We start from the raw sequence: 25,502 nt of genomic DNA on the forward strand, positions 1-25,502 counted from the left end.
GTCCACAGATCCAGCCTCCTCCTAAATCCCGGGTAAGGATCTTCACAAAGGCAGGCTGGTCCTCTTGAATCAACCTACAGCAGTGGGAGTAGAAAATTATCCTGTAGAAGGATGCAGCCTTGTGATGCTCTCTCATCAAGTTCCCAAGCCCATCATTGCTGGGTCACCATGTATCTGACATGAGTCTGGCTGTGTCTGTCACCAAGTTCAGTCACAGGCTGTGTACTCCCTGATGTTCTCTTTTAGCCATCTTTCATTTTTGTTCTCAAAAGTATTTTTCACTTAGCTTTTTTCAGTTGAACAGAAACTCTAACTTGGACTCCACAGTTTCCACTGTATGAGCAATCACTGACTGTTCAGTGTGAAAACCCAGAAGGTGTGCACCAATTAAAATAACATTATCATGTTCAGTGGCCAAAACAAATATCTCTGCAAGAGGTGTTTCACATTGTTTCAAGGTGGTGACGTGTCTTACAAACTTTATACATTAGATTCCTTTATTGGAAAAACATAAAGGAGCAGAGAAAAGTGAATTGTACAATGTGCAGCAGCGACTCTTCCCATTCGCTCATACCATGTTTTTTTAGTTGCTTGCTTTTCTGCTATATATAAAACTAATGACAAAAATTAGTACTCACTTCAAACTTGAATAAGAGCAGCAGGGAGACTCAAGCTGAATAAGTGCTGTAAAATGAAACTTTACAAAATCCCTTTAATTATTGTTAATTAGCTAAGTATATGAAAAGAACCCATGTTATGAAAGCACTAGTCCTTATAGACTCAATAAATATAACAAATTCTGCAAACTCTCACTGCACGTTTTGCCTGTGTTGGGACTAGAATTTTATCCAGAGGTGTTTCTGACTGAGCTATTACTGATACTCCCACAAAAATGCCCAAGCTGTGTTCAGCAATTTTATATTTTTGAGCAGAATGTGCTTGATTAAGTTATATATAGCATGCTTTTAAAAATTCTGCTTCTCTGGTCTTACTCCTTGAAGTAATAAAAGGAGATGTGGCATATATTTGTAAGGCATGGGCGGGGGACAATTCTACTGCTTACCATCTTCAGACTTCACTTGGCCTTTCCCCAGAGCAAAGTTTTAAAGCAGCAAAAGTAAATCATGATATAGTTCTGACATTAACTAAAGTTACACTCCCCTTATATTTGAAAGAAATGGGCGAAGGTCAAGTTCATTCTATAACAGAGGTGGGCAAACTACGGCCCGCAGGACCGTCGTGCCCAGCCCCTGAGCTCCTGGCCGGGGAAGCTAGCCCGCAGCCCCTCCCTTGCTGTTCCTCCTCCCCTGTAGTTATGCTGCTGCGTGGGTAGCACAACTTGCACCCGCCCACCCCCCCAGGCTTCCCAATAAGCCTGTCCTGCTGCTCTGAGTGGCATGGTAAGGGGGCAGGAGGAGAGGGTTGGGTAAGGGGCAGGAGGTCCCGGGAGGCAGTCAGGGGACAGGGGGCGGTTGGATGGGGTGGAGGTTCGGGGCGGGGTGGTCAGGAGACAGAGAGCGGGGGCGTTGGCTAGGGGGTGGGGTCCTTGGGGAGCAGTTAGGGAGGGGGGTCCCGGGAGGGGGCATCAGGGGACAAGGAGTTGAGGTGGGATTGGATGGGTCGAGAGTCCCAGAGGGTTTGTCAGGGCGGGGGCCAGGCTGTTTGCGTAGGCACAGCCTTCCCTACCTGGCCCTCCATACCATTTCGCAACACCGATGTGGCCCTTGAGCCAAAAAGTTTCCCCACCCCTGTTCTATAAGCTATAATATCTGCTCACCTTTGACACTTCTCTAGTATTATTATTCTCTAGTATTATTTTCCTTCTTTTGATATTCAGCTAATCAACTTACGCTCAGGAATACCCTTCTCTGAATTTCAGTTGTTCATTCTCCATGAAAAGTTAAAATAGTCTACTGAAAATCTTTACCACTAGAGATAAATTAGTGTAAAGTAGGAGTAAAGTCTACTACACCTAGTATAAAATCTTCAAAATAATTACAAAAAGGTGCTGATCACAAAATAAGAGAAAATTATGCAGTTTCTTGTAAGATTTTTCCTACGGGATAGGGAGGGGAGAGAGAAATAATTAGCAAATATCTTGGTTATAGCTAGGGCCTTACCAAATTCATGGTCCATTTGGGTCAATTTCACATAATGGGATTTAAATATCATATATTTCATGATTTCAGCTATTTAAATCTGAAATTTCATGGTGTTGTAATTGTAGGGGTCCTGACTGAAAAAGGAGTTGTGGAGGGAGTCACAAAGTTATTGTTGGGGGAGTTGCGGTATGGCCACCCTTACTTCTGTGCTGCTGCTGGCGGGGCACTGCCTTCAGAGCTGGGCACCTGGACAATGGCAGTCGCTCTCTGGCCTCCCAGCTCTGAAGGCAGTGCAGAAGTAAGGGTGGCAATACCGTGACGCCCCTAAAATAACCTTGCAACCCCCCTGCAACTCCCTTTTGGGTCAGGGCGCCCAATCTGAGAAACACTGATCTCCCCATGAAATCTGTGTAGTATAGGGTAAAGGCACACAAGAGACCAGATTTCACAGGGGGAAACTAGATTTCACGGTCCATGACGTGTTTTTCATGGCCATGAATTTGGTAGGACCTTAGTTATATCCCTAATCTCATAATATACTTCATCATTAAATAGAATTGATGTTCTTGATTGATGCTTAAATCACGTATCTTGAGTAACAATCTGGTTTCTAACCCGTTGTCTCACTTTCTAAACAAGCAAGATCAAAACAAGCTTAACTTGCCCAGCAAGGTGTAAATTAATTTGTTCTTGTGTCAGTCACTGTCGTCTTCTGATTCTGGTACAAAGAGGAAAAGTATCCATTGCAGATTGCAGATAAATATTTGCATCATTTACCTGACTAAATGTTTTCGCTCTTCTCCAGAAGAAGTAAGAATACACAGTGAAGTCAATGGAGCGATGACCATTTTTACCAGTGGTGATGCTTTTAAAACTGTAAAGAAAACATAAATTAATATTTTAAGTGTTTTTGAACCTGATCCTCCCCTTTGGGGAGTTTTGCATGTTTACAGACTGTTGGATTGGGCCTTCAATTTCCCAGCTTCACCAAAATGATCACTTTTGCCAAATAAATCCTGTGCATGTAATGTCTGAATATTTTCCTTATATGCACATAAATATTTCTTGTAGATACCACTGAATTTTTAAAGGTGTCTGCCTGCAACTTTCCATCTTGCTGCTAACCTTAGCTGTAAGTCTCCAGTTGTTCTTTAACTGTGCTATTAGGTCGTGCTCCTGCTCCCATTTTAAGGTAGTGGCAAAAAATCATTCAGAGTACATGTGGCCAGATCCTTAGCTGGTATAAATCAACATATCACCAGTGAAGACTATGGAGTATCTGAGGATCTGGTCCATAACATTAATGCTAACACACTGAATGCTCTGCAGCAAAGTTCTGTCTTGTCCACTTAATTATTGTTTTAATCAGCTGGACCATTGGATGGTATTAATCGCAAATTGCTTGCTTGTAATATGTGGATAAGTCAAGTCATTGTCAAAATTTGTTAAAAGGCCGTTTCAGTAAATCCTGCAATATGTAGGCAAACTTTAGAAAGTTTAATATGTTGCCAGAGCTCCATTAAATGCTAATGTATCTTTTCTAAATAAGTGATTTCAGAGACATCATCCTTCAAGGAGAGAGCTTCATTTCAATCATTTCGCTCATCTTGCCAGATTCCTTTAGTTACGTCGCTACCCAATGTTTCTGAAAGCATGCATGACCATGGAAGGGATTGTGACAGTAGCTGGGGCTCTGAGCGTCTATATGTGCACGTTAGAAAGGGACACGTTTGTAAGTGTTTCTCTGTATTGTGGCTGATAGTCTGTTCATGTAAGTCTCCTTGCTTTTTGGAGTTCCCCGATGTGCCCCCGGAGTCTATGCAGACAATGGCCTTTGCACAGATCTTTCACTTGGAGGAGCAATTCCATTATGCTTATAGTCATGAGTGGTACATAGGGATGCAGTGAAAGGATGTGATGGATTTCATAATCAAGTCTATTTACGTATCCTAAGTGCTATTATTTATCTGTTTTATTTGTGCATAATAGGTCCTTTTGCTATTGCATCTGAGCACACCACAGATAAAAGAATATATCAGTCACAGTTTAGAAATCTGAAAAGCAAGAAAGCAAAGAGAGTGCATTAGATTTAATTATCGGTTTGGTAATATTTCTCCAAATAGTCAATCACTTGGTTATTTACTTTGTATTGGATAAATAATGTAAAATTAGATTAATGGAAATGGTTTTGGATGTTTAATTCCTTTTGGCGTAGTGATGTGAAATGCTGTCTCTGAGTATATTTTCAATGTGCTCAGTTTGTATGTAGCTGTGAGTATCCCTGAAAGGAAGACGTTTTTTAGATTTATAATTGGAGTCCCTGGGGAATTGCTCCTATAAATGTTCAGCAGTAAAATATCCCATGTTTAATTCTCTCCCCAATATGCCTCATAGTGTCCTTAATTCATCAAACTGGATATTACCCAAATCTATTGGAAGGCTAGCACCGGCAGTCACAATACCCTTTTTGACATGACAATACCTGCTAAGGCAGAAGATTTAATTAGCACCAGTGATGCACACATTGTTGCCCTAGTTGGCTTTTTTCATAGTTTGACCCTATGGTAGGATTTCCATTGGGGTTAAGCCCTAGAAAATCCTCCTGTTGGGTACGTAAGGCTCTAAAAGTAATAACACTGCTTGCCTCCTTAACAAACAAAAAGACTCAAACACCTGTGCAGAGAGTTCTCTGCATGAAGCTGGTATAGTTCAATGGACAGAATACACAACTGGGCATTAACAGACCTGAGTTTCAATTCTGATTCTAACACCAACTTGCTGTGTGACTTTGATCATAGATGTATCTGCTTCCTTTTCTCCTGCAGTTTCCCCATATGTAAAATAGAGATAATAGTTCTTAGCTGAATTCATAAGGCACTTTGAGATGAACTGTGATATATGTTTGTATTAATAATAAAGTCATTAGAGGAATGACTGACACTTTTCTAGAGACAGTGTTAGAAGCCTTGAACAGCCGATGCTTGAAATTCTTCAAAAAATAAGATACGTATTTCAACATGATGGTCTATGAACAATATCAGTGTCTGAAAATGAAATAAATATGTCCTGGTGTTACTACTGGGGATAAAGTAAAACTATATAACTGGTGGTGTATGCTTTGATAATCTAGTAATTTTAATTTGTGTAAAATCCAAATAGAAATTTAGAAAATGACCTGTCCATGTATGAAATATTAGAAGCCTGTAAAGAGCTTATTATAAAGTACACACGAGTATCGTGGTATAAGTGGATGTCTTTTGTTAGATGACAAAAGTGGATTTTTGTTAGATGACATAAACACAATAGGGAGACATAAGGAAAATGGAACGTGTCAAATGTTGTGACTGAGAATATACACCTAAGCAAGGCAAACTCAAGGAAAGTGTCCAATGGCAAATTAAGGATGCCTTTGTGTCCGCTAGGACAACACACATAGATGCAAGTTATAGAATGCAAGACCATTCTTCAAATTTACTTCCATTAACTAATCTCACGAGGACTGGAACACTCCTAGGTTATCATTATTATAAATCAGTAGTCATTATTTTATTACTGGATGTAATACGATTCTAATTTGAGATGGGCAGAGTGACCTGAATGTAATGTGATGAGTAGTGAATACAGAGTATGCGAGTACAATGGGTCTGATTTGTAGAGCTGCTGACAGTTCCCATTGAAATAAATTAGATTTGTGGTAGCTCTGCACCTCTGTAAGTCAGGCCTGTGTGTACAGTGTTGCTTCATACATATACTGCATATGCAGTAAAGATGCTTCCCTTTTGTTTAATAATCCAGCTGGACTACACTGTTTCACAATAAGAGTTGGTAAATCTACATCAGTATGGTGGAGTTAATTCATTCAAACAGTGTAGAGATCTATATGGTTCATCTATAACTACTAGTTTGACTTACTTCCTTTACCTTCAAGTGCTTTGAGAAATTTCCCAAGTAGATAACTAGATGCTCATGTCATTTTTCCTAAAGATTTAATCAGCCATTGCAATTACTGGTGGTTGGTGTTACTGACTACAAGAAAACAGCAACATCTGCCTGGCTGTGTTATATGTAAAATATAAAAAAGATTCTTTGAACTTTGCACAGTCACTGAAAGTTAGAGCGGTAACCATTATGGGCCTTAAGAGGACAGAAGACACAGACACCCTCTCTTCTTTGCACATCAGTCCAATTATAGTAACCTTTCATTGTCTTTTGCATATTCTAGGATGTGATGTCCACATTCTTCCAGTTTGGGGCGTCTATCCAGCAGGAAGCCATTGTCATGCTGAAAGTGATGCAAGATTATGACTGGCATGTCTTTTCCCTGGTGACCAGCACCTTTCCCGGATACCAGGACTTCATAAGTTTCATCAAGACCACAGTGGAAAACAGTTTTGTGGGCTGGGACATGCAGAATGTGATCATACTTGATACTGCCATTGGGGATGCCAAGACCCAGATTCAGTTGAAGAAAATTCATTCATCTGTTATCCTGCTTTATTGTTCCAAGGATGAAGCTGTTTACATTCTTGATGAAGCCCGTTCCCTAGGCCTTACAGGCTATGATTTCTTCTGGATAGTCCCCAGCCTGGTTAGTGGCAACACAGAAATCACTCCCAAGGAATTTCCTTCAGGGCTAATTTCAGCATCCTATGATGAATGGGACTATAGTTTAGAAGCTCGGGTGCGGGACGCTCTTGGGATTATCAGCACAGCTGCATCAGCCATGCTGGAAAAGTACTCCTTCATTCCAGAAGCAAAAACCAGCTGCTATGGACAACTAGAGAAGACTGATAGACCATCTCACACACTACACAAGTAAGACGTTCTACTTTTTTCCTATACTGTACATGGTTTTGAAGATTATTTTTTTCAGATTAGTACCAATATATTTCCTTGTAGTAAAATAATACTTTTTATTAATCCCTTCAGCCTCTTTATAAAAGATATGCTGTATTTATTGTTTGTCAGAGATCTCCAGGGGATTTCTACAAAAAGGTCTGGTATGTTGTTACTTTTACTATTCTATGCATGGAACTGATGCCATGCTCCTTGCAGTAGAGAGCTACCATCTCTTTGGATCTGGTACCTTCATAAATTTGGTTTCAGCATAGTGGATTGGTGGGACATTAGTTAATTATCCATTGTGTCTTTAATCATTTCTCAAAAATGTAATGTGGAGGTGAAATTGCCAAAATACTAGCAGGCCTTGACTGAGTTTGCATTACTCCCATTAACTCCTAGAGGACTCTAATTAGTTAATACTTTGTACATCTTTTTACTCTGTGTTAAAATGGTGATGCAGGAAATTATACAAGTCCAGGGTAATCTGGGCAACTAATAACAGACAGGAACAGAAGTCTGTTACTATTGTAGTTTTTTGCTACCTCTGCTTGTAAGTATTTTACCTAGGAAACTTATGTAAAAAGTCATCAGCATTAACCCAAGTTGACATGGAAGTATTCTCGCAATATTGTGTCACTTTTCAAACGGGAACTGTTTGTTTAGTTTCAATAAACTCTTCTCTAGTCTTGTCTTAGGGGCATTGGGATGCTCGAGTAAATGTAAGTCAAAGTCCTGACCACTTGTGAGAGCACCTTTAATAACCACACTTAACTGCATTCTGCCTCCCTGAAGTCTCCCCTGCATATGTAATTGGATATCGTATTCTTCAATATCTGTACTTACATGGTTGTGTAATGAATGATGCTGTGATGAGTACCAAGATGTATTTGAGCAAGTATGCTTGGGAAGTGTCCAATCAGGGAATGGCAAGAATGTCCTGCGATTTAAGTGGCAATCACACAACACAAATAAAAAATATTCAAAGCCGTGCTTATGGGAAAGAATTTAAGCACTCTAGAGGCTGAAATATTTTTGTATAAACTATTCATTGAATAATTTCCAAATAACCAGGCAACATAGTAAAAAATGGAAGTCTGAATAATTCACAAACAGAGAAAGCAGCCAGGTTCTGGTCCTCCTAATTTCTCCAGTATTTTGAAAATGTGAAAAGAAAGAGGAGAAATATGTGTATAGAATTCCTAAATACAGTAACGCATGCAAAATTGTGGCTATTTTCTTTTGCTGATAATGAATGTGACTTATAGGTATAGTATATAGAAATACATAGTTTTGAGAGAGAAATCAATACACTCTTATATTTTAAATAGAATTAAGTAATACATTTATCCACCACTCAAATCATTCTCTCTTTCTCTCTCTCCTTTTTATTCCTGCTGGTATACCATATTGCTTTTCCTTTTCCAGAGTTAGAAAGGACACACACACACACACACACACACACAACTAGAAATCCTCTCCAGAAATACCGTGTGTGATACCTAATGGAATGTCAGTCAGTAAAATGGGCATTGCCCGTATGACCTATAATTTGGCTGCTGCTCAGTATCACAGTACGTTCACATTAGAATATTTGCACCCACTGTGGCCAGGTATTCATCATTTACTCTGGGTTTATTAATGAGCAAAAAATGATTTTATTAAGTATAAAAAGTAGAATTTAAGTGGTTTGAAGTAATAACAGACAGAACAAAGTACATCACAAAGCAAAATAAAAGAAAACATGCAAGTCACAGCCTAATACATTAAGAAATTGATTACAGGTAATATCTCACCCTCAAAGATGTTCCAATAAGCTTCTTTCACAGACTAGACCCCTTCCTAGCCTGGACCCAATTCTTTCCCCTGGTACAGTCTTTGTTAGATCCAGCAGACATCTCAGGTGGTAAGCAGGGGTTTTCTCATGACTGGCCGCCTTTTTTGTCCTAGTCAATGGGAGCCATCAAGATTTTAAATCACCATTAATGGCCCACACTTTGCATAATTACAATAGGACCTCAGAGTTATACTTCATATTTCTAGCTTCAGATACAAGAATGATACATGCATACAAATAGGAGGAATATATTCAGTAGATTATAACCTTTGTTATGATAACTTACAAGAGACCTTGTGCAAAAAGCATATTCCAATTACATCATATTCACACTTCTAAGCATATTTCCATAAAACATATGGAGTGCAACGTCACACAGGGTGCATGTGTAAACCTCCAGATGTGGAGAACAGATTTTCTTTATGTCCACTTTCATTCACTATGGTCGCTTGCTACAGCATCTGTAGCCCAGAGCTTTGGCTTCTTTTGGCTGTGGATCAGAAAACATATGCCAGCCCAGTAATGCAAAGTCACTCATTTCAAATTAGTATAGCACTGGGTGAACAGTTCAGCAAAGAACAGAAACCTAACTCTTCTAAGTCTGGAGTATCCTGACCCATAGCAGTAGATTTATAGTGCCTGCATGCTGGATATAGAAGGTTAATTCTAAACAGTGTGGTGAATAGTTACTATACTACCTAAATTTAGAGCAAGACAGAGGGGATTGATGGCAACACTGACTTCCTTAAAACAAAAAAATGTGTCTATTTGTCCTTTTATGGTGGAAAACAGAAGAACCCTTAAAGGTATTTAAAACTCCAGTCTCCTAAACGTGAAAGGGCTGACCGTTGTCAGTGAGTGAACTTATCAAAAGTGGGGAAATGTGCTTTTCAGGGTCTTCTAAGGCCCCTAATGGATGACCACCACAGAAACATGTTAGAATTCGCTTCTAAAACATCTATAGCAATGTGTTTATAAAACCGTGTTGCGGGAGGCTGACTGAATTAGCATGACTTTCCAACGCTGTTTTAATGGTCAACTGGTTTTAACTTTGCTTGCAGAATCTGTGCTGCTTCAGATAGAGAATGTAATTAAATTTGGGGGAGATTGTGAAGTGGGGTTGAGAAAAGGAGATTGAGTTGTGCTTTCATATAGTGTAGAATAGGCATGCGTATTTATATTAAGAATTGGTATGTAAAATTATGGCATCCAGGAATAGCTGCTTTTCCTTTCAAAACGGCTCCACTTTGGTGCTGCTGCCGTCTATGTAGATGTCATTGCTGGCAGTTTCTGCTAAATGCCAAATACTGTATCATGTAGAGCTTTTCTTGCTTCATATCCACATTCCATAATTCGTGTGGCCCTGGGGAGGAGCTGCACTAAGCGGTAGGCTTCCTCCTCCTGGCTCCTTCCATCCCACCCTGAGCCTCTGAAAGAACTGTGGAAAATCACCAGAATTGCTGCAGAAAAATCTGTGAATTCCCCCCTCCATGGGGTGGGGGAAGGGAGGAGGAAAAGGAGGGAAGGGAGGAACACTCAAAAAACTATGCAGTGACAACCTGTTACAACATAGCTACTGGCAATATGTTTCCCAAATCATTTATTCTAAGACAGAACAAATCTGAATCAATGTCAGATTCACTGTAATCTCTATACCAAGTTTTTATTGCTCTTGATTTCTTCTTATATTAAGTGTATGTCAACATTTTTTAAAAATCCCCAAAAAACTACTGACACTGTGCTCACTAAATCACACAGTTTAATATTAGAGCTTACACTGAAAAGATAAATTCAGTGTTAACTCTGCACCCCAAATTCCATGAATGTTGCAGTATTGAATACCTTTCACAATTACACCCTTTCACTTTTAAAAGCTCTTGTATTAAAAAACCACTGTTCAAGGTGGAAGTCCGTTTTAAAGCTTGGATATGTTTTGAAACATTTTCCCCTGTTCAGTCACTCGCTGCTTTGGAGCGGAACTAGCTATTTAGCATTCCTCCTCTGTGTGATCCTGTGCTGCCATTAAATCTGTATGACTACAAGGGGAATGTATGCATCTCCGCAATGCAATTAGGCTGTAACATGAGATCCTACAGTATGTAATGCATAATGCACCTGCAAATTACTGGTGGATGGAGCTGTAATATACGACAGTGAATAAAGCCACTTTCCTGTTGGAAGCAGTCACGTCTACCTATAACATGAGCATAAGTTTTCCTGTATGGAAGACAATTCATTCTCTTCCAAACTTCACAATATAACGGGAGTGGGGAGGGTGCTATTTACGGTTTATAGAGGAAATGTCACAATAATAAGAAATTGCTTGACGTAGTTACTCTAATTAGTCATTTTTATATTTTTAAAAAATAATTATGCTGGAGTACTCAATTAATATTTACTGTATAATGCCAGAATCAATATATACAAATGCTTAGCACTTCCATAGTGCTTTGGAAACATTAACCCTCTTAGTACCGTGGTGCAGCAGATAAGTTGAATGTGCTTCACTTTTACCATCAGAAAAATGGAGGTTACCTATTTAAGTGCATTGCCCAAGGCTACACAGCAAGCCAGTGTCTGAGCTAGGATTAGCACTCAGGGCTTTCATGCTGCCTTGTTCTATTTTAAACTAAAAAAAATACATGAAAGCAGTATTAAAGGACGGATTTAAACAAGGAGTATTGATGAACGGGGGAAAGTCTAAAATTACTGTAAATAGTTGAAGGGCTTAAGGTCCACTATGTCATGCCTTACTAATCTGTATTGAATGTCTCACCATAACAGTGAATTACACACGTGATACAGCTTGCAAATGCCAAAGCTGAGAACTCAGTGGGGAGTACTGTATCTTGAAAAAACCCCTACAGGATATAATACCTGATGCTAAATGAAAACAAGCTCAGGAAAGAAGCAGAAAAAAAGAGGCTTTTAGACCCTCACTTTTATCATCACTGTCAAATTCAGCTTGAAACCTAGCAGTGTATTCTAAACCCACTTCACTATACCTAGTTCGTTTGTAAATGAAGATAGGTAACATTTTACACACTATTTTTTGCATCCAGATGATCACTTGAAGCTCTGGATTTTTTAAAAGAAAATCTATTTTGAAGTGAAATCTATTACAAAGCAAAAACTCTCAATGTTTTACCCCTTGACTCCTGTGAGAAACGCACTGGCTGAAGGCATTTTATCTCTCTTGAGCACACACAGGCTGTCTCCCCCCTTCACTGCAACTCTAAGATGCTGTTGTTGGCTTTTTTATACACAGGAAAAATGCTGGTTTGCTTGAATTTATTGGGATAAGCTGATCGATGTCCATTTCTAATATATGTGGGGAGAAATCGGCTTTCCCCTAGAGTGTCTCACCATGTAGAAAAAATGTAAAGGAAAATTCAGAGTGAGTAGTTGAAACATACATATTTTTCAAGTTAATGTCTAGAGGTTTACCTTGAGTAGCATTAAATTTGGGAGCATAGGTAACAATCTGCAGTTGAGAAAAACAGAATGGCTGATCTGTTGGCATGCTCCCTCCTCACTTGCAATATACCCATAATCTCCCAAGGAAGATATACCATTACACACAATATGGTCACTAACATAACAATACAGTTAGAGCTAGCAGTGTATTAACACGATATCTGAACAAAAACTCCCTCTCCCAAAAAACCCTGCTGATCACCATGAGAAATTCTGCCCTCCCATGAAATAAAAATGGTGTATGTGGTGTTGTTTTTTTGTTTGGTTTTTTTATACATGCCATTGGAGTTTTTCTAGTAGGGTAAAAATGTATAAAGTTTTGGAACAAAAATCAGGGACAATTTTTTTTTGCAAAATATTACCCATTTTTCAATCAGCTCAGATGTGTTCCTTGATGAGCATAGAATAATTGCTATTCTTTGCCCTCACTCCTGAATAGCAAAGAGGTTTGGAGGTGCATCTACAGATACACTACTAAGTGTGGGCGAAATGTATGAACCTACTTACAGCTACAGTGACTATGTGGCTTTGCTGGGTAGGTAGTGAATCTCCCTCTGATCCCAATCTGTGGCCAAAGTGTGAGTCTGGAGCAGTGTGCCCAGCCACTGCTTACTCCTTGCACAATATAAATGCAGATTCTGTGCCCTGCCCCTGTCCTGTACACAGGCCCCATCACTAGCTTGTGTGGGGGCTAGTGCAAAGCCTAGTACGAGTGGTCATTCTTGTACTCTACTTCATCGAGCTTCAATGCAGAGCTCAGGCGGTGCAGAGGGCATTGGTCTGGAGAAAAGCAGTGCTTAGGAATACAGTACCTGATCCTCCATAGCCTCAGAGAGACGAGGTACGTGAGGTAATATCTTTTAGTGGGCCAACTTCTGTTGGTGAGAGAGACAAGCCTTCGAGCCACACAGAGCTCTTCCTCAAACCCTTCTACAAACCCTGGTTATACACATAGCTCTTATTCCTGTAAGTAGTCCAGTTGAAGTCAATAGTAAGATTAGGCACATACATGGCGAAGTGGAGCCATCTTGAATGAACTTTGAGGCTTTATTCAATAAACAAACCAACAAAACACTGACAAATATCTGTCTATTTCTGTTTTGATTAACTTAGTTTGTACAGGTTTCAGAGTAGCAGCCGTGTTAGTCTGTATTCGCAAACAGAAAAGGAGAACTTGTGGCACCTTAGAGACTAACACATTTATTTGAGCATAAGCTTTCGTGAGCTACAGCTCACTTCATCGGATGCATTCAGTGGAAAATACAGTGGGGAGATTTATATACATAGAGAACATGAGACAATGGGTGTTACCATACACACTGTAATGAGAGTGATCACTTAAGGTGAGCTTTTACCAGCAGGAGTGGGGTGTGGGAACCTTTTGAAGTGATAATCAAGGTGGGCCATTTCCAGCAGTTGACAAGAACATCTGAGGAACAGTGGGGGGTGGGTTGGGGGGAATAAACAAGAGGAAATAGTTTTACTTTGTGTAATGACCCATCCACTCCCAGTCTCTATTCAAGCCTAAGTTAATTTTATCCAGTTTGCAAATTAAATAAATTTGTTAGTCTCTAAGGTGCCACAAGTACTCCTTTTCTTTTTAGTTTGTACAGTGTGGCTTACAAAAACAAACCAATCTAACAACTTCTTTGAAAATTTAAAATCAAGTGGAACTTAGTCTTCAATATGATCCTCTACGCACATTCATTCCCTGATTTCACTCTTGTCTCTGACATATCGATGTTGCCAACATGCATCCTGTCTGTGAAAGCAATGCATTCCTTACATGGGAAAGGCTTTTTATATAACAAGCCCTGATATTAATTCATTTGGTTCAGTACTTTGATTCCAGCTTCCAGCAATGCCAGATTAGTTCCTTTTTTTCTTTTTGAATTTGAGTCAATCCTAATTTTACATGAACACAATGGTTTGATGAATAATCTAACAAGTCTGTGTAATGCGTGTATGCCGCAACAGATCTCTTGACAGCCAGTTTACTGAGGATTTGCTTATTTCATTAAGTTCTGTCAAAAATTGGGATAAATAAACATAACATAGTTTACTACATGATTGAGAATGTTTCATTACTTAACGGATTATGTCTGGAGCAAAATGTTTTTGTCACTAGTAGGACACTTGCTGTGCAGTCCTAAATCAATATGGAACGATAAAAGCATATTTGGGTATGCATTTATTTTCAGTCAATACAAGAAAAAAATCACTCCTTTCTCTCCTGATAAATCCTAGAATTTCTTGATAATGCATCATACTTCATTTCTGAAGTTCCCTTGACAGTTGAATTGGACCCATTTCACTTCCATTGATTATACCAATGATTAATTTTACCCTCTGTGTTTGGTACCGGGCTATAGCTTAAGAGTTAGTAATTCCAGTCTCTATTTATAATTATATAGATGGACAGCATACTTGACATCTTCTGCTTAGTATCCTATTTTTTGGCAAGTAGTCCAATGCCTGAACAAGTTGCCATTTTTGATGGCTATAATTATCCCTTTTGAATGACAGTTGCGTATGTAAATTCTTTCCTATCACCTATGCTATACTATCCCATTAGTTTTATAAGGCAGCATTCGTCATCGTGTCTTATAATGGATTTTTTTAAAGGAATCCAAATGGCAAGTGAAACCACTATTCTTCTGCAGTGATGGTTCATTAATTAAAAGCATTTATGAGGACGTGAGCCTTAAGGTGTGACTGAAGATAATCAAATCTGGCTTCTGGCAGATCTTCAGAGAGTACTAGTTGCATAGATGAAGGCCCTCAAATGAGTGCCAGGCTGCCAGTCCTACCAACTTAATTTTAAACAACCCACTTCCAGGGTACCGTCGGTGATGTGAAAAAATTATATCTTAACCAAACAAATGCCTGAGAAATACACTGCAGTGAACCATTCCCTGACGGCAGGGGATGGATTAGATGATCAAATAGTTCTTAACTTTCTCTAGTTTGTTTCTGCATGGATGATGGCTCCTGATTGGCAACCATGGCATAGTAATTAACCAATCTGATTGGTGAATCATTGTGTGGCAAGTGTAGCTCACTACTGAAGAGCCTATTTTAAACACTGCAAGCTATATTAGCATCTTTGATTAATGCACACAATCTAGTTGCCCCCAATGCTCTCTGAACAGTGGTGTTAATGGAACTCTTGTCATATTCCACCAGCCCAACATGGTGCATGTGACACCACTCATCCAGCTAAGACCCCACTGGATAGTGACGTATCATTGGTGCTGGCTGGCTGGGAGAGGTAGTGTGTTTTTATAATTACTCAAAATGTAACCAACACATTTCTGTGCCAAATTAGGTCAGCGTAGATGACTGAGAATATGAAAGAGTCACAACAAAAGGTTCTTTAGGAATTTAAAAGGAGTCCCATTTTACAGACGAATTGCCACTTTTTGCAACTTAAATATGTGCCTCTTTTCCCCAGAATTTGGCACAAATGCACCTGAAGCTGGCATTGAAATGCAACATTTAAAATTGGCGCATTCTTGCTTTTTGGTATATGAAAAAAGATATTTAATCAGATTTCATGGAAAAGCTATGTTTGGAGATGCAAAGTTACCCCAAATGGCAAAAAGTTAATGTAAAAAAATGTTCACTATTTTTGCAAAGCATGAATTATGAATAATAATAATGTTGGCTCACTACAACCTATTGTATTTCTAAAGTTTGTGACTGCTAGAAGCAAATATTTCCAATGACCAGTGATGGCACACTAGATTGGGAGGGCTCTGAGTTACTACAGAGAATTCTTTCTCTGGTGTCGTCTGGCTGCTGGGTCTTGCCCGCTTGCTCAGGGTCTAACTGATAGCCGTATTTGGGGTTGGGAAGAAGTTTTCCCTGGGTCAGATTGGCAGAGACTCTGGGTTTTTTTCACCTTCCTCAGCAGCATGGGGTACGAATCATTTGCAGGTTTAAAGTAGTGTAAATGGTGGATTCTCTGTAACTTGAAGTCTTTAAACAATGATTTGAGGACTTCAGTAACTCAGCCAGAGGTTGGGGTCTATTACAGGAGTGGATGGGTGAGGTTCTGTGTTCCAATGTGCAGGAGGTCAGACTAGATTATCATTATGGTCCCTTCTGACCTTAAAGTCTGAGTTATGCTGCACTATTGCTAACCTGTAATGACCGACATTGCAGGCTAGAATGCTGAGCCATCCTTTACAAGCTTTGTCCAGTTCCCCTCAGCTTTTTTTATCCTGTCCTACTCTTTGCTGCTGATTTTGTACAATCCTGGGCAAAATGACTTCTCCAGAGCTGATGCAACTAACACTTTAAGGAGCAGCTGGCAGGAGGCGTAGATAGTTGGCATGCCACTCCTTTTTCACAGCCACTGAGCACATTGTTCCCAAAATGGATTCATCCTGTGCTGGCCCCAGGCCTGGGATTCTACAGCTCTCTCAGAACCAGGATATCACAGATGAGATGTACCCAGGACATAGGGGAACACTTCCTATTTACCACACGGAAGGGTTTGAAATAAGAAAGAAAAGACAAATGTCCATATTGTAAGACCTTTTTTTAAAAAAAAAACTTCCCAAGTGTACAGTTGTGTGTAGTTAAGAGATACATTCCGAAAATGCATCAGATCTTAAAACAGATCAAGCTAAATACAAAGGGCAAGAGTAATTAAAAGTAAACGAGTAGATCATTGGAGTTTTACATGATACCCAGTGCAGTCTATGTAGTATGCCATATACAGTTCCCTGAGTTTCATTAGCTTACTTTTTAATTGCTTCTTTAAGAAGTCTCTCTGATAATGTATATTTCTGGTGTACCTGTTGATAAGTATTTCCAGAATTACAAAAGTCGCACATAAAACCACATTAAGGAAGCTCAATAATTCATGGATTCAGTTAAATGAAGAAACAAAGATTAAAAAGTGGGAGTGGTTCCAAGTTTTATAAGCTTCAGTACTGGGTGAATGCCAAACCAAAACAGGCTGTCTTCCTTGATTATTAAAGTGGCTGATTCATATTAGTTGGAGGAAACTGAAATATTGGCAGACATCATGTTTCCTGTAAGAGGTGATCAACTTTGAAATCTAGAAATTCCTTCTTTTCCAAGAAAAAAGACTTTGATGAAATCCATATTTCTTTGAGCCTCCACCCTCTCTCATTTTCTGTGCATTGCCTGCAGTTGTTTTGGAATTGCAATACTAGGTAGTGAGGGAGAGCGCAGATGAAAAATGATGGTCCAAGTTGATGGCACCTGTGACATTTATTGAGTTTATCAGTTTGTTGGCAGAAAGATGAGGCCAGGAAATTAGTGGCTGAAGTTCAGATAGTAAGGGATCCTAAGGACTCGTGTCATAAATATAAAGGGAAGGGTAAACCCCTTTAAAATCCCTCCTGGCCAGAGGAAAAATCCTCTCACCTGTAAAGGGTTAAGAAGCTGAAGGTAACCTTGCTGGCACCTGACCAAAATGACCAATGAGGAGACAAGATACTTTCAAAAGCTGGGAGGAGGGAGAGAAACAAAGGGTCTGTGTGTCAGTCTATATGCTGCTTTTGCTGGGGATAGACCAGGAATGGAGTCTTAGAACTTTAGTAAGTAATCTAGCTAGGTATGTGTTAGATTATGATTTCTTTAAATGGCTGAGAAAAGAATTGTGCTGAATAGAATGACTATTTCTGTCTGTGTGTCTTTTTTGTAACTTAAGGTTTTGCCTAGAGGGATTCTCTATGTTTTGAATCTAATTACCCTGTAAGGTACCTACCATCCTGATTTTACAGGGGTGATTCCTTTACTCCTATTTACTTCTATTTCTATTAAAAGTCTTCTTGTAAGAAAACTGAATGCTTTTTCATTGTTCTCAGATCCAAGGGTTTGGGTCTGTGGTCACCTATGCAAATTGGTGAGGCTTTTTACCAAACCTTTCCCAGGAAGTGGGGTGCAAGGGTTGGGAGGATTTTGGGGGGAAAGACGTGTCCAAACTATGTTTCCCAGTAAACCCAGTTAGAGTTTGGTGGTGGCAGTGGTTATTCCAAGGACAAAGGATAAAATTAATTTGTACTTTGGGGAAGTTTTAACCTAAGCTGGTAAAAGTAAGCTTAGGAGGTTTTCATGCAGGTCCCCACATCTGTACCCTAGAGTTCAGAGTGGGGGAGGAACCTTGACAACTCGTCATCTCTTTGAACATGTATTCTATTTCCTAATCACCATTGAATTCTATTAGTGCTCACGTTTAGTTTAGCAATGATATATCTTGTTTTAGTAATAGCTTTCACCCCTTGCCTGCTAAACTAGTTCTTCCCAGGACAATGATTTATTGTGGAGGTAGATGTTACATGAGCTTCAGAAGTCCTATTCATATTATGCTCTGAGCATTACTCTGAGATTCAAGTTTTCTTCTTGAGCTGTGTGGGATAAGTGGTACCTCTTTAAAACAGCTCAGGCTGTTAAAATTAATGTTGGCAAGAAGGCAATAGGAATTTCCAAATGTCAGTTTTAGGGCAACTGGAAACCAAACAGAACTGCAAATTGTTGGATTAGACTATAACCATCTTCCTCACTGTGACCTGTCATTCATTGCTCATACTCACATTTCATTATAAGGCAGAACTGAAATTACATTATGGTTCTTGTCATGTATTCATGGCCCAGTGTATTCTTTTGGTGAGGATGATAAGCCTTATCTGTCATTAACTCAACTGGCCACTAGATGTCTGTATTGCTTTTCTGAACTACAGATGAAAGCAAATTTCTCTTGTAATTACAATAAGAAGACTCTTAAAGACAGAAGTTTTGAAATTCATAGTTTGAGGCTAGCAGGCACCATTTCCACAAGGCTCATTGTTGAGAGATATGAGATGCTTTCACCTTCTTCTGGAATGAAGTACGCTATTGTCTCAGCTGTTCCAAACCCGAAAGCAAAAATCACACCTTAGCCTCTTGAATTTATTTATTAAAGACATTATATGGTGTCCCTTCCAGTGGCATCTGGCCATTCATTCACACAAAAATGTATATGAAGTCACAAATATTGGAAGACCCAATACATTTACATACAATGAACCCATTCCTGTTACTATCAAAAATCAATGGCAAAACTCCTACTAACTTCAATAGAACCAGGATCCAGCTCAGAGATACTTTTAATGGCTGCCCAAGTTAAAGACTGAGGACTTGTCTTCATGGTACAGTAATGCAGACCAGTGAGTTGTGAATTCTATAGCACACAAATGTGTTGTGCACTAACTGGACTGTGTAGACCCTGCTGGTACAAACTGAAAGTTCCCTAGTGCATGTTTACACAAAAGTTCAGTTCATAAAGAGTGACCTTACGTAACTGAAAATTTGGGGTAAACTTAGGAAAGCAGAATGAAACTACTCAGATTGTGACTCTGGGGATAATAGTTCACCTCTTGTGAAAAGTGTCATAGGGTCCATAGCAATCTCCCAGGCATTCACAACAATGTGGGGATGTGATTCTGTGAGACTTGACAGAAGAGCATCGACTATTTAACCAACCTTTCCTGCAACACTTTGCTTTTGGTGGTCTCCCATCCAAGCACTGACCTGGCACAACATTGGGAATTGGATATTATTACAATCCAAGTTAGCCTGGCCTGCAGATTGTAATAGCTCAGTCTCTTGGCAGCATTTGTGCTCTCAGCAGCAGCAGTAAAGATGGCTATTTCTCACCTCCTTTTCTGACCCTGGCACAGGGGAAGCAATTTGTTCTCAATATGTCTGCATGGTGGCTGCCCCCCTCTCTGACAAAAAAAAGAAAGTCTCAGAGCCTGTGTCAGCTGACTCAGGCTTGTGCTATGGGGCTAAACTCTGCAGTGTAAATGGTCCTGCTCAGATTAGAGCCTGAGATCTGAAACCTGGCAAGGGGGACACTGAAGCCAGTGAGGGATGCCAAAACTATCAACCTGTAATGTAGGTAGGTTGTAGTGAGTCTGTTTCCTGTGCTTCCTTGAATTTAGGCTAGTGCCCTGTTTCCTGTCATCGGTCTGTAAAGAGCTAAAATATTTTTTTTATAGATCACTTTCCTGGGGTCTCTTGGCTGGTGCTCTTCAAATATTCCTTATAAGTGGCACCTAACAGATTTATTTTTATTCTATTCCCTTTTGAAGTGCTTCTCCCAATGCTTTGGGTATAACGTTTGGCCAGTTGGGGATGAAATATTAAAAAGACTGAAACACTGAAGTGTCAGAAACCACCTCTTTTAACAGTGAGGTGAGTTCCACCTTGGAAGAACACTACGTTGCGTAGCAGATCAACCTCTTGTGCAGTAATCAACTCAGAGCCTTCCCGAGAAGCTAGTTCTGAGACTTTCATCAGAAGCAAAGCAGTGTGAGCCTCACTGCTCATACTGTGTGTCCTCTGTGGGTAAATACGTGACTTCAGTCACTAGGGGTGTACATTTGGTATCTTTCACAATCGCTAATTTCACTTAAATGTAATAAGACATGGTCAAATCTAGCCAAGACGGATTGATCCATTGTTAGTGCCTCCCTTCGGCAAAGTAGGATGTGAGTGTCTAAATGTTCATTTTTGGTGGGATTTTCCAAAGTGTCTGAGTGACGTAGGAGCGCAAGGATTATTTATTTTCAATGAGACCTGTGCTCCGTTGTTACTCAGACACTTTGGAAAATCCTATTCTTGGCCTTTACTCAGAAAATCTCATGATTTTGCCAGAGCGGCTTACTGTTTCCAGGTCTTTACCCTGAACTTCTTTGGCAAGGTTGATGAGATGGCTGTGGTGATGAATGTCTGGCAATATCTGGAATCATCAAATCTTCTCATTCCATATCAGTCTTAGGTTCAGGTCTCCGTATGCTTTAAAAATTGTGCTGGTCTTATTGTCTGACCTCCTTGAGATGGACAAAGATCCGTTCCAAGTTAACAGATACAGAAGAATCAACCTGAAGTTTAATAAATTGTCTGTGGATTCTGGCATTGATAAATGGAGTCACCCTTTTTCCTTTGAGGGACCCCAGAGTGGTGTTGGGTGACTGCTCATCTGCCCTGAGAACTTTCTCTGTGTGGTTGCATCGGGTCATACTTTTGTCACTCCTGCTCAACACATATGTGAAGCTGCTGGAGGAGCTTTAAAGTGGTGGTTTAGGTTGTAGTCTCATCAGGATGCTGATAACATATAGCTTAAATGTCTTTTGTTGACTACCAATGTTGTAGAATGTCTGCTTTCATTTCCAATTGTTTGGCATAAATAAAAACCTGGATAATAGCAGGGTATCTGGTTTCAGTCCTAATAATCTTAGAGATTATGTAGATGGAGGAAGCATCAATAAAGTTTGATGGAATGGGAATGATGCCTGCCCCTGTTATAGAGGAGGTATACCCAACTTTCCTCAAGGAGTTTCACAATATACAGATATGTTTGAAGCCCCAGGTGACGCTTATCAATCTGTAATTGATGTGGCAATTAAGAACATCTCTCTCTCGTGGAACCTGCTAAAATAACTTGAGGCATTGTGATTTCCAGGATGGCTTATTTTAATGTATAGTACATAGTGACCCTTTGGATCACTAGTGGAGAAAGCAGCAACTGATTGCTTGAGGAAGCAAGGCTATAAGGAGTACATTGCATCGATGTTCTACTTACTTTGCTGGCTTCCTCATTCCAGAATCTGATATTGATCTTTAAAGTCCTAGTGCAAAGATGCTGTCCCATCGGTTTACTCGTGCTTTTGCTTGAAGCATCTGGGGGGAGAGGGTGTATTTATACTCATCTGTTATATGAGGAGTGCATGGGTTTTTTTACTCAACATTAATTATATAAATTTTATATTGCTCAAATTTGTACAAGTGCCCAGATGAGTTGGTATATGTTTAAAATTAAACATAAACAATATATAGCATCAGACAGATAGGATGAGCTAAAGGGAGTACACTAAGGGTATGTCTACACTGGAGCTGAAGGTATAACTTCCAGCTCAAGTAGACATACCTTTGCTAGCCCTGATCAAACTAGCATGCTAAAAATAGTAGTCATGGCTGCATGAGGGGTGAGACCAGCAAGCACGCTACATATGTACTGAGGGTTTCAGACTGGATTACACTCAGGGCAGCTAACCATTGTCCATGCAGCCATGGCTACAGTGCTAGTTTTAGTTCACTAGCTCAACCAGGATGTATGTGTGTGTGTATATATATCTATATCTATCTGAGGTGGAAATTACACCTCCAGATCCGATGCAGACCTATCCTAAAAGTATCAGTGAAAGATCCATCAGAAATTATATATCCTGGAGGATGATTCAGAAATAAGAGAATGAGCTTCCCATGGGAGCATTGGCTACGTTACCTTCATTCTAAAATTTTAGAAAGACAGCACGTGTGCCAAGAAAAGTAATTGTTAAATTTCGTGGGTGAGATTTTTGTGCTGCACCCCTTAGGTCTTGTCTTTATTGTGTGTGTGCGGGGGCGGGGGGGGGGGGGTTGGGGAAGTGTCCTTACCTTGTATTAGCTACCACAAGGTCAAATCCTAGTAAAGGCAAGGCTGGTGGTAGCTTTCACAAGAGTTAGCATGTGACACTCCCCAGGGGTACGCAAGGTCGTGAGGTGTCTTGCCACTACCTACCCTTAGCGTGAAGTAGTCTTGTCTGTCTTCTGTGCTTCAGCTCCCTGAAACCAACAGCCTCTTCCCCACAAACACTGACTTCCAGCTGTCTGGAGACCTCGCCGTCTCCATGCAGGCTGGTGGCAAGTACACCCCAACCCCCGAGTTCCTCGCAGTATCCAGCTCTTGTCAGTAGACGCTCCCAGTAATTACCAAGTACACCAAAGAGACAATGTATGCACCGATTAACGGGAACAACTCAGGATCAGGTCTTTTATAACATAGCACTGTAATCTTTTTACAGTGAAAACAAATATCTTTATTAAAAAAGATTAAGATGTAAGAGATAGTGAGCAAGGAGAATAAGAATAGGTTACATGTAAATCAAAAGGTATAACACACTTTTTAGAGTCTAAACTTAATTTTAACAGGCTAAAATTCTTGTCTAAAGCAATCTCCCAGTGTAACTAACACACGTGGCCAGGGTGCAGCATTCATGAATGTAAAAAGTGCTGTTCTTTTTGCTTCCTCAGTGAAGGATAAAGATGTGTCCTTTTGTATTCCCCTTTTATATTCCCCCAAAGCCACTGTTTTTGTTCCCAGGGTCAGTAACCCTCACAGTGTTTATTCTCTGGTGCCTGTTGCCTTCACATGTCCCTGTTTTTTATTAGCATTGAGTTCAAACAAGTGATGGGGTGCGGTGATGGGGTCCTGTTGGCCACCAAAGGGATTAGCTCTGCTAGCTGCTGCCCCCTCTCCCAGTGGTGCCTCACCCGTCGTCTTCTCCAACTGCAGACCCGCCTCAGTCCAAGTACCGCAACGTCCTCTTCGTGACTTGGGCCTCCGGCCGGGTCACCATCTTTATTTTCCCCTTCCAGGAGTGGGTACTTTGTCAAAGGCTTTCTGAAAGTCCAAGTACATTGTATCAACTGGATCATCCTTGTCCCCGTGTTTGTTGACTTCCTCAAAGAATTCTAATAGACTGGGGAGGCATGATTTCCCTTTACAAAAGGCATGTTGATTCTTCCCCAACATATTGTGTTCATCTACGAGTCTCATAATTCTGTTCTTTACTATAGTTTCAACCTACAGTTAGGCTTAGCGGCCTGTAATTTTCAGAATCACTCTAGAGCTTTTTGAAATATTGTCATGACATTAGCTATCCTCCAGTCATCTGGTACAGAAGCTGATTTAAGCAATAGGTTACAGCAATAGTTTAATCTGGTCCTGGTGGCTTATTACTGTTTAATTTGTCAATTTGTTCCAAAACCTCCTCTATTGATACCTCTATCTGGGACAGTTTCTCAGATTTGTCACCTAAAAAGAATGGTTCAGGTATGGGAATCTCCCTCACATCCTCTTCAGTGAAGACTGATGCAAAGAATATATTGAGCTTCTCCACAACGGCCTGGTCTTCTTTGAGTGATCCTTTAGCACCTTGATTGTCCAGTGACCCCACTGATTATTTGGCAGGTTTCCTACTTCTGATGCACTAAAATACAAATGTGAGGTTAGTTTTTCGTTTCTTTCACTAATTGCTCTTCAAATCCTTTTTCATCTGCATATTTATATTTTTACACTTGATTTGCCAGAGTTTATGCTCCTTTCTATTTTCCACACTAGGATTTGACTTCCAGTTTTTAAAGGATGCCCTTTTGTGACTCTCAGGGTATATTTTCAGTATATACACATAACTTTTTAGGTATCATCTCTACATACATCTCACAATGATATTAATGACCAGTGTGTCACTGGATTTCCTTTGATGTGTGTGACAACATTCTTTATAGATAAATACGGTGACAGCAATGTGTAGTGAGTTTGTCAGGCCTGTTAGGAGTTGGGAAATCCTCCTTCATCTGGAACCAGGGCTTTTAGTTCTCCTTTGTGCTGCTCCAGCCCAGTTTACTTGGCTTACCCAAGCTGGAGCAGGAATAAGGATCTGACCCAACCCCTACAGAATAGGAAAAGTTATGACATATACTATTTCCATTATTGTATAGGAGAGTAATATACTTGTCCTCTGTGTATGGTTTTGAAGTTGATTTTTATATAGAGAATTTGGAGAAAAGGTCCCTTAAACATTTTTAATAGCTGAGACCTAGATGAATAATACTGCAAGCATGTAGGTTACTATCCAGGAGAGGGGCGTCAAATGGCAATGCTATAGTGTGAAACTGAGCAGATGTATGTTGTTGTCTTATAATGATAGTAAGTCTTGGTCCCATTATTCAGCATTTAGAAATTTATCAAAAGGGGGGCAATGTATGGTTGCACATCCTTTGAATGGATTAAGGTATAGCTCTGGTCATAACTTGTATGGTATGTTATGAAAATATATTATCATAGATCTGTTACAAAGGCAGATATGTCTAACCACCGTCCCCAATGCACATGTCAGCTTTGCTATGTTATGTTTTGGAGGATTCATACTGATTAAGGTGGTGTGACAGTCCTCCCCACAGGTTGTGCTGTGGGAATAGAGTGCATCTCCAATCACAGGGCCAGATTGTTGTTTGTTTGCATTATGGTACTGCCCAAAGGCTTCAGGCAGGGTTAAGGCCCCATTGTATTAGCTGCTCTCCAAACACGAAGCACAGTTGCCAACTTTCACGTGGTAAAAAAGCACTCCGTCTTTCAAAATAAGCCAAAAATCAAGCTAATCCCATTTCAAAACAAGGCCAAA

General features: G+C 40.0%; 1 protein-coding gene across 1 annotated transcript in view; it reads left to right on the forward strand.

Annotated features, from left to right (window-relative positions):
• The window catches only part of GRIN2A (glutamate ionotropic receptor NMDA type subunit 2A), a 288,119-nt gene that overhangs the window by 150,409 nt on the left and 112,208 nt on the right, over positions 1-25,502 (forward strand). The window contains exon 2 of the mRNA XM_074965468.1: positions 6,325-6,917. Within this exon, the coding sequence (XP_074821569.1) occupies positions 6,325-6,917 (593 nt within the window). The remainder of the gene's footprint in view (positions 1-6,324; positions 6,918-25,502) is intronic.

The sequence above is a fragment of the Natator depressus genome, chromosome 10 (assembly GCF_965152275.1).
Source record: "Natator depressus isolate rNatDep1 chromosome 10, rNatDep2.hap1, whole genome shotgun sequence".
Lineage (NCBI taxonomy): Eukaryota > Metazoa > Chordata > Testudines > Cheloniidae > Natator > Natator depressus.